General features: G+C 34.5%; 1 protein-coding gene across 2 annotated transcripts in view; it reads right to left on the bottom strand.

The window, feature by feature from the left end:
• Positions 1–19,514, bottom strand: part of LOC140744765 (uncharacterized) — an 81,618-nt gene that overhangs the window by 2,423 nt on the left and 59,681 nt on the right. For both annotated transcript variants that reach the window (XM_073076417.1, XM_073076418.1), the window contains 5 exons: positions 15,351–15,556; positions 10,052–10,192; positions 8,928–9,130; positions 3,626–3,810; positions 1,654–1,777 (listed from right to left, as the gene is read on the bottom strand). In XM_073076417.1, coding sequence (XP_072932518.1) covers positions 1,654–1,777; positions 3,626–3,810; positions 8,928–9,130; positions 10,052–10,192; positions 15,351–15,556 — 859 coding nt within the window. The remainder of the gene's footprint in view (positions 1–1,653; positions 1,778–3,625; positions 3,811–8,927; positions 9,131–10,051; positions 10,193–15,350; positions 15,557–19,514) is intronic.

Raw genomic sequence — 19,514 nt, forward strand, 5'->3', positions numbered from 1 at the left:
AAGTCTTGTATAATTATTATATATAATGTATAAGTATGTGGCCGAACAACATATACGAAAAATAATATTTTCAATTACAATATTTACAAGTAATAGCAAAATGGGGAAAAGTTAAACAAGCTTCAAAAAAATTTATAAATAAATATCTATATGTAAAGGCAGTAATACTTTATTGTAGCAATGTAGCGTTACTGATTTTACTTTTCTTCAAAATATATTTTGTGTGTAAACTCAGCATTTTATGGCTCTGTGAAAAAACAAATAACGCCTCGGGCGTTTGAAAAGCTTTTTATTTCAATATAATTCGGGCACAAAGAAGCATTGTGTACTTACTTTCGTAGTATGTTTATTTACTACGCTTTTTTAATAAATATGAATTACCTTTTTTATTAAATGTGTTTATATCATGCAATAAATTACAATAAATTTTAAATCAGGATTTATTTTATTTGTATGAAAAGTTAAAATTAATAAATATGCAATAAAAATGTCAAATATTTTTTGAATCTGCAATAATTGGCGTAAAATCGAAGACATATCTCGAGTAACTTGCAATATCAAACGTAATGGTAAGTGGCTACTACTGCCCATGGACATCAGTAATTAACCCCAAATAAGATTAGGTTCCTACCTAAAGTCGAACCAAAGTTGTGTGGATACTCCTAAAGACTCTGTTGGATCGCCTCTGGTAAGTATGTTTCCCTTATCACATTAAATATCGTTGTTATTCAGTACAATTAGATGTACTGGTGGTGTCTTCTGAGTGGAATGAACAAAAGGTTGTACTAACTTCAATTATTAATAAAGGTACAAAGTAAGAACTTTGATTTTCCTTATTTTGTTTTTTGATATTGCACATGTTCTTATATTTTAATCACAAGCGATAAAACAAACGAGTTTTTATACTATCTCATTTTTTATGCTCTGAAGTTTCGCCAAGTTTTTTTTTGCAACTATAAATTTCACACTGAAACCGCGTTTTATGGCCGTTCTGGGACAAGTTATAAAACGAAATCCGCGGACACTACTTTAAAAATATCAGGTTTATGAACTTTTACATCAGTAAAAATAATCGGTGTTACTGAATTATTACCTGCACAAGAAATATAAATAGGAATTACACCTATCATACCGACAGAAAAAGTACATATCAAGAAAGAAACATAAAAATTGCGGTGTACGAGTAAATGGCCGAAATTATTGGATGAAGTAATATTGTATGCATTGGACGTAAAATCCCATTCCATGTCCATTAATATTTTTCATTAATAAAAACAAATCTTCTTTTTGAAAATGTTTTATAAAGACATATTGAATGGAAATCTTTTAAAATCCACAAACATTTATCCGTACAAAATGTTAGACAAACGATTGAAAACGACACAAAACAATTTAAAGGACAAGAAACAATTTTCACGTACACAGGAAAGCAACAATATTTTTCACAATACCCAAACCGTTCATCCTTCATAGAGCCCGCATATCAAACGCTTGAAAATACAATTTCAAACGAGAACGAAGAAAAAATAACATGCAACAAAAGCGTCGACAGACGTGAGAGAGTATTGAAAAATTTATGGGTCCTCTGTAAATATTTGCGATGTCCCTTTTTTCGGTCCGCTTGAATTTCTATTTAATAAAGCTACCACTTACCGAGAAGAGATAGCCTATAATGAGATCAGCATCCCTTGGAGTGTCCAAAGCGTCCTTTTCAAGGACGTCGGTCCTCAGCCAACGACAATCTACGTATACCCGCACGGTGTCATCGTCGTGAACGCTAAAACAAATGGGATTTGGATTAATTTAATGCTTTTAAAGGTTCTTCTAACTTTTATTTTATTTTATCAACTGATCACTGTTAGACTTTTTAAACGGGAAACCTAAGTGCTATTATTAGCAAAAGAGTATCATGATTAGTATTTGTCACAATTTAGACACATGATTGTCACACGTGTTTCATACAATTTTTAAGTTTTATTTTAAGCTAAAATTAGTGAACCTATTTTGCAATGTTTTAGGTTGATAAAGAAGACTTTACAATACAATACAATACAACACAATACAATACAATACAATACACTACACTACAATACAATACAATATAATACAATACAATACAATGGTAACGTCGATTTTGTCAAGGTTAGATTACATTTAGACCCAATTTATAATCCAGAAATGATGACCCTTCAAAATCAAGTTCTATTTATATCTGCGCGATTACTTAAAATAGACGAACTCGTAAAATTTCTTTTGAAGACCCAATAAATTCAGTGGATACTAATGGCCTATTAAAGGCTCTAAGGGTGTTTAAACGTTTAGCATACTTTGATTACAATCCTTGTAAAAGTTTCGAACTTTGAAAACTTTCGGGTATCGGTAAAGCGCGAATAAATCCATAAAAATAACTTAATTTGCATCAGATTTCATGTTTCCAAGAATAATTTGTTTTCCTCCATCATATTGATTAAATCGATGTGGGTCAGGACCCATATCAAGAAAGGGTTGGATTTCCCAAAGGATTTGCTGAGTCTTCGCCAATGCAATATGTGGTTGCAGGTCCCTAAGGGTAATCTGAAGAATCTCTTTTTGATTGCTTCAATACTTAATCAGCCATTTTTGATATTAAGAGTATTTAAAGATTATTTAACGGTGTATTATATATTTGCATCAAAATTTGTTGAGAATATAGTTGATAATTACTATTACTTAATTAAGATTATTTTACCATCTGTTTCACTATGGTCTCTTTTGTAATTGATTAAGTAATACTAATACTTACTCCTAATTCAATATGTACGTCGTTTACTTCGTCTAACAAAGAATAAACGTAATAAAGCAATTTTGTTTTTGATGTCTCCTCAACTTCACGGTACTCTACCTTGTGTCTGAAATTAGGCAAAGGCTTTCTCTCATGTATGCTAATAGGCGTAAGTACGCGAACGCACATTATACTCCTGTAAGGGCTTTAATTAAACATCGCGAACAGTTTAATTTTCTTTCATGTTGTCAATTTCAGTCAGCTCAAGATTGAATTATTCTCATGACTGATTCGTAATTGTAAAATGGACTTGCGCGAACTGACATTTAATCTATCGTGAAATTAAATTGCATAATATGAAAATATTTAATTTCGGGCAAGTCAAAATGGTCGCTTCATGCTGAATAAATTTTATATTCTGGCTTCTTGGTGAATTAACCTTTTGGAGAAGAGTATCAAAATTTCGGGTCAAAGTAATTGAGCCTCGAAATAACTTGTTCATTTTTATTTGTGAAGGATGGTTTGTCTTTTTTTCTTTTTATGGACACTTTGTAAAGCTAATTTAGTTGAATCTGGGTAAGTTATTTCTGGATTACAGTATTCAAGGTCTTTTTTATTCGTTTCGAGTTGTTGCTTTTCTCCTCATCATGATATTATATTTTTACATCAAAGTAAATTTATTTATTATATCAACATCAAATGAAGCTAAAAAAATTGAAGTAATAACACAACTTAATCTAGCTAATAGCAAAGTAGAATCTTTTGTAATAAATATATCGTGATATGGAAAATAATAGAACATATAGAACGAAATCTAGCAATTAGGCGTCATTTGCAAAAAATGGGTTTATAAAACCAACATACCTGATAGCAATATGATGCCACCTAAAGTCATAAAGTGGTACAGCCAGGTATATAGACCGAGAGGTGCCTCCGCCAGCGTGCACCAGCCTCGCAGCGCCCCGACCAGCAAGCTCCAGGGAGAGAAAAGACCCGGAACGCCGACGGGAACGTAAGGAGAATAATGTGCCTTGCCCATAGCCCCCACTCTGAGGACAAAAAATAAATGTTTATAAAAACAATTGTTTGAATAGTCGTACATCTGATCACCCGATCTCCATGAGGGTAATATTTTCAAAACATTAATAAAAAAGGACAACAAAATAACAAAAGAGATATGAATTGGATCAAACCCAAAAATTGTGATTCCTAACCTAACGTTTTCTAAATGGGATAAATCCTTCAAGGTTTCGACTTCGCTAGCATTACTATTAGGTATATGATATCCTACTATTAGTATCTTATTGTGTTTAAAGGAGTTCTAAGGGTAAGACACTAGGAATTTCCAACTTAGCCCTTTCTATAAGTAACAACGCATAAATTGTACTCGTATACCTACAATGTAACTATTACCTTTACTTTACTATTTGTCCTCTTTTCATTTGGGTATGAAATTCATTGGGGTGAAAATGAATTAATGAAATATTATTTAGGTCTAAATGGAAGTGTAATTAAAAAGAAAGACTTGCTAACTACGTAAACATGCTTCAGCAGACTAATGTTTTTATTACATAATCACATTATGAAGGTTGACCTCGTCACATTTTTTAATTAAATTTTCATCTTAGTAACTAGGCCAGTTGTACTACACAGTCGGTACAGAATTACAAAATTAATTGAACAGCTTATAACTTATGTCCAATTTTCAGGGTAAAACTTTGACATTTTGATATAAAACGTAGTCGACTGTCTGTCGTTACAATCGTGGTAATATTACTAGACATTTTCAAGAGAATCATGACTAAACCTTAATTATGATTTGGTAAATCCTTAGAGACTGTCTAAAATTGTCTTCTTTATTCGCATAATTTTATTGATGTCTAAGATAGAACAGAGACGAAAAATACAATAAATGACGTTGTAAAGCGTTTCTGTATACAAGTTTAAAGGACGTCCTGAGTTATGGAAAACGTTCCAACATTATTCCCTAACAATGCCTAACAATCCCTATATGAGGCTGATTTCTATGCAACAACTCTGCATGCTTATTTGCCATATAAAAATAAATTTACGATACCTATTAAACTCTACCAACTATATAACATCACATTATTAAATAATGTGAGGTGTATCCTCAACATACGGTAAACATCAGAATTTCGGCTGCGTCGTAACAAGAAGTCATATCTAGCGATTAATGTTAGTGACATAATGTCTTACGAGTCTACATTACATTTGATTAAAACAATGTCTAGACTTCTTGTCTAGATTAAACTTGAATTATGTAGACAAGAAAATAGTTGGTAATGTTAAACCAGCCTAATGTGTCATACAAGGTCATATCATAAGTTCTCTAAGGAAAGATCTATCATAATCTACTTAGACTTGTTTAGTTGAGTAATAAAATAGTTAATAACTGTTGGAGTTATAAAGATCTTAATATACAGAAAACATACTTGGTAATCCCAGACACGTAATATGGCGATAAATTTATTTCAAAACTTCGGGAGCTAATCTCATGGGATGTTGTGTTATTCTAAACTTATCATTAGTATTAATAAAATAAATATATACCTCTAAGGACACTCTGGTCACATTGGCTTGATATACAGATAACCTAAGTTCGTTTGCCAGCAACGCAATTACCTGATCAATTTAATGCCATGGGTCACAAACGCTAGTGGTTTTATAAATTGGAATGTTTGACGCCATCAGTCAAATAAGCAACGCCAAGTCAACAGTGCTACTTGGTAACTATCAAGACCCATTAAAATTTTGATACATCATAATTTCTCAGGTATCCTCCGAACAAACAATTGATTGTTTAATTTTCGGAATAAAACCAGAGTAGCATTTAAGGATCAAATGGAGAAGGAAAGAGTAAGCGAAAATTGGAACGAATTGACGGTCGTTTGTTGTCATGTTGCTAGTTTACTTCTATCACACACATTTCCATTCCTACCCAGAACAACTGCTCGTTAATCATGGATATGGCAGTCGCCACTCTCTCTCTACTACTCTAACACTCACCGTCTCTGCCACTTTTCAAACTATTGTCTCAACAATATAAACTCTGGGCATAATTCAGGATACCTTCATATCCCGACAGACAGTGCTACATCTTCCGAGCATGTTTAAGCAGTAATTAGTATTCCCGGTTTCCAGCACTACATCCTCAAGTTTAGATTTGGCTTATGTCTCGCAAGCCCGAACACGTAATACTGCTAAATTAATTCAGAACTTATGATTCAGATCTCATTTCAAGTTTTGTTAACGTGAACTTGGCACCGCTTCTTGTCCTTGAAGTATTTATGCTTAACAAAACTTGGATGAATTCTGGTTATTCTGGTTATGAAATATAATATTAAAGCACGCTTTTTTCTTAACCTACAGTGGTACAAATGCCACACCGGTTTTTTAGTGGTTGTAAAAATCCAATTTGCATTCGTGATAGTAAGTGGTCACTTTGCTCGAAGGACGCAGATTGTTGTCCAACCAAATGTCTAATAAATCATATCACACTCATCCAAATTGTAGCTACATTGCTAGTAAGATAGAAATTGGTATCATGGAGGTTTCATCATAAGCGAATATTTTTAAACTCCACCTTCCTTTTTTATTCACAAATACTTAGACTTATGGCTTATATAGATTTACTTCTGCCCCTTGTTAAAAATAAACAATCTTTTCAATATTAGCCTAACAAAGATGAAATATGACAATTTATAGTAGGCAAAAATTGTCAAACGAAGGCGAAAGATTGAATGGTTTGATTATTAAAACCGGGCATATATTTTTCAAATAGTTGATGTAACGTGCCCTAAGTGTCTTTTTACATAACCTAATATAAACCTTCATTTCAATCATACATAATATGTGTTGGGATTACGGCCAATTTTGTAACTGCTGATTAAAGCGATTGAACCGTGTTTAAATGTATGTAATTAACGCCAATACGAACTAGTGTGGTTCATTAACTCAACTAGGAATATTTTATTTTCGTTGTTATGTATACTTACTTCATGTTAATTGTTAATTAGTTAGTTAAATACATTATTAAATAATACAGGACAAAAAGTATTTTTTCATTTTTGTTTTATTTGTATTAACTCCACAAAGTAGTTTTTCAAGATCATTAACAATGCATTTATTACAGACTCATATAGATTCAAATTACATAATTATGCAGGTCAATATTCATTATTATTAACATTAGAATTATGAATGTATTACAACAATAATTATTCGAATTTATCATACAATTTCTTGCCATTACTTAGATAATTATCCAGAAAAATAAAGTAACTAAAATAATGAAAACAAAGGGAATCGACAACCCTATACAAAAGTACCGTTTACCGTATTCAAAGGGTTCTTTGATATTTTTACACAAAACCACCCGTACAGTATCTAAACGTACGTCAAACACAGTAACGTTATCTTTATGTAAAACAATTTATCATTAGCCAATTTTGTTACAATTAGGATCTTGTTTTACTGAAATTGAACAACGACTAAGAGTGAAATGAGAAATTGTAAATTTATAGAAGTTGCGTTGTGTCGTACATGATATTAATTTACTCGCTTTAACAGCGATGCAAAAATATTTCTTTATGATGATACAGAAATATGCAAAAAAATAAAAAGGTTTTATTTTTACAAATTGTGAGAATCCTGAGAAAGTAATGAGAAAGTGTGACAAGACTACTAGTCTGTGTAAAATGGAATATAAATAAATGAAGGGGTAAAAGCCCTAGCCAGAAGGCCATATTAATTACTTGGTGCACCCCAGTTAATACCAAGATCTAATAATACAAGGGATAACATGTTAATATTAGAAATCTAACTCCTTCATAATCCCTTTTAATCCAAAATATATTTAAAACTAAGTAGGTCTTGGCACTTATTTTCATAAAACATGTTTCATAAAAATTGTACTTGTTAATTAAGCTATATTAATCACTTCTGTAGCTTTTCGCCGAATATACGACAACAAGACATCGTCACTAAGCAATTTGGAAGCAAAACGGCTACAACAAAAAACTGCTCATTTCATAAAAGGTTTTCAATTACACCGTCCGCTGTCTGTTTTTTTAATTTTCAGGGTAGCCTTAGGACGCTTTATCATGACGCGTTTTTTTTTTTTAATTTTGAGCGTAAAAATACATGTGTGTGTATGGGCATATATAGTTTGCGTATGTGAGCACGCGTTTGTTTGCGTGATTGTCTTTTTACTTATTTTTTATTATTGGTCATTATCTCCTGGCCGCATTATATTGGTCTGGCATTCAGAAAATTTAGACTAATCCAAACCAAATTTACCTTATAAGTAAGAAAAACGTTCTCTTTTTCAGTTGGATAAAAACACCGCTTTGGATTGTACTCTCTAATAAAATAAGCTCTATAAAGATAACATATTGGAATTAAGGTATTAGCTAAGGTAAGGTACTAGGCTCTTAATTTTAAAGAACCCATTAAAATTACTATAGCGTTCCAAACGCAAATTTGAAAAGGGCCAAATCATTTAAAATTACAAAGCGTATTTACCGAAAGTAAATTCGCCGAATCCAAAGCAATATATTACAAAGCATTCTTTGAATTAAAGCAAATTGTTTTCTGTTTACTTAATTACTTATTAAGCTACGGCGCCATCGCGAGCTTAATTGCGTTTAGGTTTTTTAATTACTTTCATCGCTGAACACGGAGCTTTGCTCAGGTCATAAAATAATAATAAAGTATTGTTACATTTTATTAAATTTAAGTGGCAGTCGAGCATACCTGCTGATAAGTGGTCATTGTGATCCACTAAACCCCAATGGAATAGTAGTTGAATTGAAGTTGAGGAGTAAGTTGGAATGCCTTGTGTAAAAGTAACTATTGCTAGTGATAGTATTGTTATCTTAAAACCAGAACGTACCGCACCGGTGGTGCCTCTAAAGACCATGATGTAAATTCTGATAGAAGGCCGATCTCGTGTACGTTGCACGAAGGACTTAAATTATAACGCGGCAATGTAGTAAAAAAGACTGTACTACATTCTTCAAACAAGAGAAAATACTTTTTTTTCTGCTATTTTGGTCTACTACTTGGTAGACCAATTTGACAAGTATGTTACTTATGATGTTGAATCTAAACTATACATTACTTACGATAAATATACAATTACCTCTGGCCGTAGCCTCAATGAGATGAACAACGTAAACTCCCTCGGGAACGTCTTCCCGGCTGCGAACAGTTCGGATGACGCAATCCAGATGTAGGAATTCGGTTTCAGACTGAACGCGTGCAGTCTGTCTGGCACCGGGCCCCATCGGGCCTGTGCTGGGTGGAAGTTGCGTCTGGCCCCTGGCGCTAGAGGGTTGATTGCACCTGAAAAAAAGGGATTGGTTACCAAAGACAAGTACAACAGTAAAAGTTATGATCAAAACAGTAATGTAGACAGTTTGCAAATAGATGCAATAACAAATAGAGTCTTCGAGGAGAATAAAATGCTGCATGATTCTGTCGACCTACTAGGTAATTTAGTTATTAAGCTACTAAGACTTAAAACTGATAAATAAAATCTGTGACCATCATGCGTAAATTCTATGACTACATAAATACTTCTAAAAGTCTTCGCTTATTTATTTGAACTGTGCTTATAGATCTCCATCAATTTGAGCTAAATATTATTCCAGGTTTCGCCACTTGTGTGGGAAAATCAATGCCCAACAATAGGATATGAAAACAGTCCAAAATACTGGAATTATGGTCACATGACTCACATGATGGCACATTCCGGCTATCGTCCAGAAGAATATATTCAATGAAGCTAATACAATATGTAAAATATAACAAAGCAAGTAATATGATAAACGTCCTACTCCGCTAAAGATCCTCGTTTATTCAAGCTGTAACTTAGGTCACATCTGGTGCGGCACAATTTATTGGAATAGCATAAGAGAGTCATATTAGATTCCAGCCAGATTTGTAGTTCACTAACATTTTGAATGCATGGTTTAGCTTGAAAATATAATATTCATAACATTTTGGGTTGTTATGAAAAACATTCTGATATTTTTGTCTTAAAATGTATATTAAGCCCGATCACTATAAATAAATCATTATCCCTTGAGATTAAATATTTAGGAGTGAAAAAAATCCAAATCTTTTTTCCTTTCTTGCATCCTCAATTCGGGTAGACCTACGATATATTCCGCTACACTCCACCATTATGTTGAGTCATTGATAAAATTAGTGAGACAGATCACTAAGCAGTGTTTTGTTTCTGTCAAAAAACAAAAAACTCACCTTCACACTCGAAAGAGTTACATGACCGCTCCTGTTCTCCAAAGCCTTCACAATTGCCTTTAGAGCAGTATCTTCGTCTAGTCTGTTTTCCTCCCCCACATGTTCTGCTACAAACACCCCATTCGCCCCAACCTGCCCACCCTGTGAACAAAATTTAACGTTCAATTCAAAATCTAAGAGCAATATTTGATCCGGGTACATCGCAAATTAAATACTTTTTTCGGCATTCAATTAATATCAACAAATATTTAATCTCTCTACTAGGAACGGGTTTCCTGTACGAACAAGAAAAAACTTAAGGCACGAATAATCACATAGGCGAATGCCTTACATTATGGAAAATTCTTTGACATACAAGATTTTGCATTGCAATTATTTCAAAGTCTAATATTAAATCCTCAAAACTGTGTAATGAAGTGACAGGCGCCTCAAGAACATGCCTGGACTACATTTACAAAAGAAAGAAACCTTAGTTGGTCTACTTATGGTAAAAGCCAAGCCAATATTTCACAAGGGTCACATAATAAAATGTTGCTCTTTTAAGAACCAAGCACGATTTCTACTATAGTAAAAATTGCGAAATCCTGAAGTGGCAAGGTTGCAATGTCACTGCAAGTGTAGGAAATTCTAAATTGGACACTTCCGCGAGTTCTCATGTATTTTATTGTACCATTGCAATGTCCTTTATTATTGCAACTATTTTGTGCGACTGTTGGCCAAGCACGTTAGACCAAATTTTGCGTTACAAAAGTGAATTTTTACTCAGTAGCAATTGTAATTTTATCGTAGAGAATTGTAATTGCTGTAAGTTTGATATTTAGTCAACTGAATTACGCATGAAGAAGATGTAATATACAAAAATCTTTTATTATTAGACAATTTCATTTCGTCTTTTTTCTCATTAACTTGTCCGTCTTAGATAAAATGTATGTTTAACACGTTCGCTGCGTAAAAAAAAACAGTAACTTTCAGCTAGTGCGACGGCAGTCCAAAAATGCATCCACTTGACTTTCTTATTGTGCGTGGCAGGCCTTTTCGACCCGACACCTCTGGGTGGTATTGAAGCCCTATTATCTTAGTCAAGGCGCATTTTACATTATAAATTTTTATACTTTTAAAATCCTCATGAATCACTTGTCTATACATTAGTCCCGCCCCTGGCTCCTCCAAATAGAAAATTAGAAATTAGCAATCAAAAATGTCTGGTCGATAAGGCCCGATACCGCACTAGAGTGTAATTTCTGTAGTGATGGGATAGTAAAAGAAAAGAAAATATCGAGTCATTAATTTTATTAAATTTTAATAAACACAAGCCGAGCCTTTTTAATGTGTTACACATAAGTCAAAAATAGTAATTATAAAGGTAGACCAAAATTTTATATAATTACAAAGATTTTTCTTAGGGATTTCGAAATATGAACCACCGTATTCTTCTTCGTTATCACTATCATTTTCTAGTACTATTTTGTTTTTACAATGCGCCATTGTAACGAAGCTTGCAGGAAACCGAGTAGCGCGAGCGCGTCCTCCTCTCGAAGCTAGCACAACACTACTAGCGGGTCAACGCGTACGCATCTGCACAGTGCGGCAACAGGTCGCGAGCGGTCATCCACCAAAACAGGCCTGCCCCCGCACTGAGATAACTTTTTTTACGTTCTATGCGGCGGAGGTCGAAAAAGGCCTGCCGTAAAAATACCCAAGAAACAGGTTTCGCACTAGCGAGAAAGACCTATTTTTCCTGTGCGCATATTGGTTTGGCACCGCGTCGGGCCGATTGTGGGTGAACCGCAGTGAACGTGTTAATAACAACATAAAATAATATTTCAATTCTAAGAAAATTTTGTACATTTTGAATCTTATGTAAAACATTCAATTTAATTCTATAACACGTTTATCCCTTTGTTAGTTCCAGTTTATATCTTTACTGAAGTAGCAACTTTAGAATTTCAGGGAGAGAGCCAAGCAGAATATTCTAAGAAGGCAAATATTTAATCCCGGCTTAAAGTCGTTGCATAGCACTCGTCCCCTCATCGTGTTAAGAATTGCAACAAGTGAATATGTGGCAGTGGACACTTAATATTACGAGGGCACGCTTGTTTTCTGCTTTCGTTATGTAAGAATACACTACTTATGTAAGAATATTGAAGGTGGTAGAAAACCCTTTGTGGGGCGACTCCGGCAGCACCACCGCTACACCTATTTCTACCTAATAACAGCAGTGTAAGACGCTGCTGTGTTCCGGTGTGAAGGGTGTGGTAAGGGAGACAGACTTTTCCGAGGCGTTCCAGCTTAGTCCTCAGGGGTAGCGGCGCATCTGTGGCCGACCTCAGGTAGGAATATCTAATCCTATCTGGGGTTGATTACAGATGTCCATGGGCGGCAGTGGTCACTTACCACCAGGTGGACTGTATGCTCGTCTGTATCGTATACTCCAATTTATATTGTAAAAACAAAAAGAATAACCTCATTTATTATTCGTAGAGTTGTTTTAATTGCATGACCAATAAATACATATTCGAAAAAATACAAATAATTCAATAGCTATAAAAACTAAAAATCATCTCATTTTAGTCCAGAGTGAGTTATACGAAGTATTTCCAATAAAAGAGCAACGAGGAAATGATTCAGCAGTTAGATAACGTGATCCGAATGCGCGGATCGCAGCCTCCATCCGGTATGAGCACAGGCCGGAAGCCGTAGGTAAATAGCGGAGTATTGGGTTGTAAGCGAAATGAACTCTCGGTTTACGGATGGGATTTTCGGTTACACTATTCATAAGCGGAGTACTTTACTGAAAAAAATACATTCAGTAGACGCGGATAGATGAAAAGCCAATAGTGTTCTTTTCAATCTTCCTCCCTGAAGCTGTTTATTCAAACCTCAACTCTTTTAATTTTTCGAAGCTGTTTGCGTTTTAGAAATAAATTATAACTTTCTTTTACGGTAAAAAAAACTTTCTTACATCCCTATCCATAATGTTAAAAGAAGTGTAAAGTTTATCAACCCGTACTTGCCGTGGACTAAAAAATAAAATCCTACTTATTTTCAAAGCAGACTCGTGCCAAACAGTAGGGTAGTCATAATCTGGTGATAAAAAATTACAAACTTAATAACGAGTAGTAAGGATTTTTAAATGTAAAACAGCGGATAAAAACCTACGCTTGTCTTTTTATTGATGTCGATGAGTCTTATATAAATACAAATTATAAATATTTGGAAATAAAGAGAATATTCGAAATAGAAGACCGATCTATGCTAAATTATTTATTAGTTAGATAATAATCCGTTATAAGCACAAACTGAGAGCGAATAGATATAAGCGAAATGAATTTTCGGATCAAATACGAAATTTCCGGTATGCTAACAACGGTTACTGCTAAACTACTGCAACCTAAACATTATATAAGCTGTCATATAATTATACGAGTATCATCGCCCCGTTAGTTACACTAACGTGTTTATATAAGTCGGCACTGACTTATATATAAAAAAACTCCTTAAAAAGTACCAAACTATTTTGAATAACATTTTAAAAGTTTTGCATTATTACCATGAAATCAGCTAAATTAAAGTATTGTTAAAGCGAGTCAAAAAAATACGCCTGATTTATACGAATCGATTGTGTGGCACTTACGTCTCTGTAATAGCAACGGTACGATATTTTCTTTTCATGATGTTAATACTACTAACGATGGCATTAATGATTCTACTCATTTTTCGACCTTGACATGCATTGATCAGAATTTTAGAACCAAAAAGGGACTAAGACATTTGAATGATTTTCCGGAATAATTTAGATAGGCACTATCATAACATACTTTAGCAAAATATTAATGGCGTGAAAGCTGATCTGAGTATCTCGTTCAATGTTTTTGCATAATTCCCGCATTCACTAAAGTCAGCGTCAATTGTTACTCGTATGCTCCTGGATACTTTATTATCTGCTATGAAAAGCGCAGTATTTTCAAAAGACAAAGATTGCTTCAGATTTCAAAGCAGATTTTATTTCCGTTCTCAACTTTCCCCCATTTCCAGCGGGTCCACGCCCGGGGTCCGGCAATATTGATAGATGAGTCTCCCCACACCACGGTTATTGCGATAGTTCTGCAGTTGTTCAGTAGCCTCGAAAAGTTGCGGATCGCCAATCAAAATGGTCGAACTCCATTACTGCAACTTTATTTTGCGAGGAATATTTTTGTGTTAATCCCGAAATTTTGTATCGTTCTATTGATATTACACGATCACTCAGTTTTCAACTCTCTCAGGGCACAGTGACCTTTATCATGTGTAACGATAGATACTAATGGATAACCGATCAAAAATAGCAAAATTCAGAGCAGACTTCAGAAATTCAGAAAACTTCATTCTCCCGATTTTACTTGAAATGTCAAGTACATTATAAACTAAGTTGAAACTTGAACAAGACAGCGACAGCAGAAATATGGCAGTGGTTCTTCTGCGGTAAGAGCTCTACTGCTTTCAAAAGTTGACTAGTCTGTGAGTAATTAACATCACTTTGTCTTTCTGTGATAATTGTTCAAGTGTAGTTTTACTAGCAAGAGAAATTCTCTGCCGTTAAAACAATTTTCATAATAAATAGCGTTGTTGGAATCTGAATAATGCAGTGGCGTAATCATAGCGAAATTATAAATTTTCTGCAATGTTCGTGCGTCAAATGCAACGTGCATTGTTGCTTTGAAAAATGACATAGTTATAATCAATATAGTATATAATAATAATCAATATAATATATAAGATGTTTTCTTTCTTAACGTTTTTAAAATCATTTTCAGTTAGAATAATAGTCAGCAGGCTGTAAATCATAACGTTTCTTCAGAAATCCATTTCAACTGTTATATTTTTAAACAAGTACTAATAAATTTTACTTAATTTATAAAAACGAACTTCAATACTTTTCTGATCGTTTCTATTATATTTTTTAGACCTGTTTTACTTTCTATGTATGGTTCTAAAATAGCGAAGGCTTGATTCTGCAGGTGTATTTTTAAGAATTTAAATTTCACTTAATGTAAATACTTAAAAATACGACTATTAAATATACTTTTCATGTACTGAATCTTAGATGTTTTCTTTACATTAACATCGCACATAAAAATTATTTAAATAAGCGACGACAATTGACATATTTTTGAACAAGATGATTTGTTAAAACACTCGTGGCATTCTGATAATCGGAAACATTAATTTGAAACTGGAACTGCCTTCGGAAGTTTAATGATAATAATAATAGCGCCCAATATTGGGTATTGAATTTCAATCCAAATAAATTGATGCTTACCAACAGCATTCCATATAGCGATGTCGACACCCACGCTCCAAGGCACGGCGGCTGCTGTGGCTTCGAGCCAGGGTCCATCTGGAGGAGTTGTCTCCAGGTCCACTGCTGGGTCGCTGACCCTCGCGAAGACCACCAGCTCACTCTGCGGCGCCATGCTCCAGTTAAAGCAGGCTTCCAATTGTGAACTGATTTTTAGGTTCACCTGTCTGAAGATAAGATAGGTTAATTTTTGAAATAGTTTAAAAAGATAATTCATACTTTTAATTCGCTTGGACCAACACTTTAAAATATTATGATTTATTTGTGATAGGCAAAAATGACCAGTCTATATTTGGAATACTGTTACTAGGCTATTTATATTAGATAAGCACACATACATATTTTTGCTATACGACGAAGTGGCGACAGCTACGTTAAGTTTGCCAAATATGGTCATTTCCTACAAGATATTTTGCCATTGTCACCGCGCTTCAAGTTGCTTGTAAGGGACAACTTTACAATAATTTCGGACGATGCTGCTGATGCTGTTCATTCACCTTCAACGCTACCCATGAGATAAAAGGAGGAAGAATGGAAGCAAGGTAGAGAACGAAATAAGAGCAGAAAGAGAGAAGGACAGACAATGGGACAAAGCAATCGAGCTATAAATACACGCAAAGAGCGAGAAAAGGAATTGTATTATTCTAGAATATCATACGGCTCATGTATTTATCACGCTATGAGTTCTGGCATTTATTCTAACAAAAGAAACGTATTCAAGATCTATTTTGTCCTACAAAAAACCTCAAGAAAAGCAAATAGGTATTAACATAGTAAAATATTGTAAGGAAATGTGCACGCTAACGATAAAAGCATGTATGTGTAACCCGTCAATCTCACGCGAAACGCTAATGCGAAATACTTTTATGGCTGCGAAAGAGAAAAGTTCACTGAGTGACGCAAATGTGTTTGTGTGTGGTTAGGTGTGTTGACTTCGTATACTTTGTTCGAGTAAAATAAATTAAAGAGCCCGTCTATTATATACATTTGTTTATAAATTGAAAAAGCTCATGAATGTTGATGATTTTGTAAGTGGAAACACAAAGACAAGTGTTAGTGGATGAAGATAAAAATCTATGGAATTTTAGGACATAATAAAATTAAAAAAGAAGGAGATACTCGTAGAAAGAAATTGCAACATTTTAGTTAAACGATATTATAAATAGACTAAAGTAGAAAATGAACCTACAGTTCATCTGATTGATGAGATTGAAACTGAAACCATGGAAACCATAGCATGGCGATAAAAATGTCTATGATCGAAACACGAACATTTCTATTGTCATTTCCCAACCTCACCTTTCACTTTATAACAACAGATGGCGCCACATATCCTGAATCATTACCGAAGTTTTATTCACAGCCTCCAAATCGAGGTACAAAAGACCCTTCTAATCCTTCAAGCGTACCGTCATATAAATTCATTCCAGTCTATTTGAACACGTATCAACTATTTTCTGAATTAATCGGATTATTCGACCCCGTGCTCCTTTACAAACACCGATATCCAATCAAAACAGAACATTAAAACGAACGCACAGATGTTCAGGATTACCTTCATCCTAATTCAATAAGTTTTATGGCAAATTGACGCTGCCTTAGTTTTGATAGCGAATTGAGAGGGACTGCTAATAAAGTTTGTTTAATTACTTAAAATCTCACTTTAACTTGGATGATTATCTCAATAATTCTAAGCTGATAAGTAACCTTAAACATAACTGAAAGTCATAAATATCTCCATGGTTAATAGTAAAGTTTGCTTCAATAATAATTGATGGTCTTGGTCTACTTTATACAGTAAAATCTATTTTTTTCCGACTTGGTGCTGCCGTGCACCAAGATCTATTCTGCACACCTATTTCTGCCTAATAACAGAAGTGATAAGCGCTCATAGTGATGACCATTTTCACTATAAGTTTCATTGTCTGTTCTATTTCCGTAATCCATTTCCGTAACTCCACTAAGCTTTAAGCCCTATACATAAACCTTCATAGGATGTGCCGATTACCTTCGTCCTAATTCAATAAAAGCTTTTACGCAAATTGACGACGCTGTTGTTTCATTAATGAACTGAAAGGGATCGACTAATTGGATTTGTCTAGGTACTCGATTGCTTTCATTGTTTACAATTAATAATTAAACACCGATTCTGCTTTTAAGTGGTCTGGATAACTTTCTCAAACGAATACATTAATAATGTGATGTTAGGGCAAAACATCCATTAGCCACTTTTTGCTTCGGTTATAAATTGTTTTTGATGAGGAACAATAGCACAACCAGTATTAGTTTTTCTATCCATAACCTTGTAAAAGTCTTCGCTAGACATTGACCATCATTCAACCAAATAATCAATGTTGACTCTGTATTAAAAGAAACACTGTAACTCGACATGCCATTTGATCTAAAAATATTTTTAAAAGGAAAAAAAAACGTAAGTTCCGTGAGAAGAAAGTTTGGTACTTTCTCTTTGAAATAATTTAAAACATTAGACCACAAACATTTGATCATGTGCGAAATATTTAATTAAAAAATGGCGGGCACTTAACTGCCATCCTAATATACTCCATTTGCCATGACATTACAACTCATTGCATAATGTACACGTACATTGTCAGCTTCAGTAAGATACGAGTAATGTCAGCAAGAGATAATATTTCAGGCCATTTCCTCAGTAATGAGATGGCCCATCCAGCTAACGATAGAAGGATGTGTTTGCACTCCATTTTCATTATGAAAATGAGGTTTCCAACTTGAATTTAATTTTTTAGAATATTTATAACTATGACATGAGGTCCTATGTAGTATGTTAGCAAGCAATCTCATAATACATTATGAGACATATATAATGTTAAAACCTTCTATTACGTCTTGAGTAGAAAATCCTTACTTTATTAATAAGGACTGGCCACCTTATTCAAAGGAATAGCTACCAATAAAATATTTATTTTGTAATATTTAAGTATCATGCAATCCATGTAATGGTAAGAATTAGCCTCCGCCCATGAACCTCCATCATTGGTATCCTTGAGACTAAGTTGGAATGCCTCACATGAGTGCATCTTTCTTAGCGCAACAAATGTTTGAGGTCTTCAAGTGTTCTGACACTTTAGTAGATTTTTGAGAAGTAGCAAGTAGCACAAGAGCCTACCGCCCATAAAAATCTGTAAACAACACCAGATAAGATAATATTCCTGAGGTTAACCACAGATGCATTGCTAGCTCTAAACACTAAGTTGGAACTCCTCGGATAAGTACTCGTATGTCTGCTTTACCACAACTTTCAAACCGTAACACAGCAATGCTTGACACGACTGTTATTAGGCAGAAAAAGATGTGCTGGTCGCCCGGAGGCCACCAGCACATCTTTTCTACGGAGAGTCTTGACGGTTTTTCCACCTTTAAAGGAATAGATAGGGAGATAGGTTCTATAGGACAATGCTTGAAATGAGAGCATCCTTACCACGCAAATGTTACGTGTCACTAGGTCTTTCGACACCTTGTCCCTGTAGTACCGGGATCAGAATAGGGCTACGGTATCCCCTGCCTGTCGTAAGAGGCGACTAAAAGGGGGCTTCCGGGGTTGCGGGCGGCAAGAGTGGGAGCTCGAACCGTCCAGCAAGCAACCCCGGGAAGGACGACGGTATGTGTGGTCGCATACCGACGTAAACACCAGACAGTTTGGGAGGAGCCAAAAGTGCTCCCCCAGGGCAGAGCCCGATCAAAAGGGCAAAAAAAAAAAGGTCGTTTGACACCTTTGTAAGATATTTGTAGTTTTATTAATTCTATAAATCTACCGGGCAACTCAGACCAATATAATTTACATAACGACTATATTGCCACGTTATTCGTCAGTAAATAGGTCAAAATAACGCGTGAATGTAATTCGGGTTTCATTTGCATATTCTGAGGTCACTATAGAAATAATTATATGGAAACGGCTGAAATTTTAATAACTTCTAGGGCTGGTAGGGGATTAATGTTAGTACTTTTTCGTAATTACTTTTAACCCTTTTGTTTACTGTGAGGTAGGGTAATACTGTGGTACCGTTTTAGGTACAAAATGTATGCCAAAATTAAACTACCTGCTCTCCTCTAAATTACAATTACTTTTGTAAGGCATTGACC

This window comes from Epargyreus clarus, unplaced genomic scaffold (assembly GCF_041222505.1).
Source record: "Epargyreus clarus isolate Ecla_fem2 unplaced genomic scaffold, WU_Ecla_fem_2.2 ptg000009l, whole genome shotgun sequence".
Classification (NCBI taxonomy): domain Eukaryota; kingdom Metazoa; phylum Arthropoda; class Insecta; order Lepidoptera; family Hesperiidae; genus Epargyreus; species Epargyreus clarus.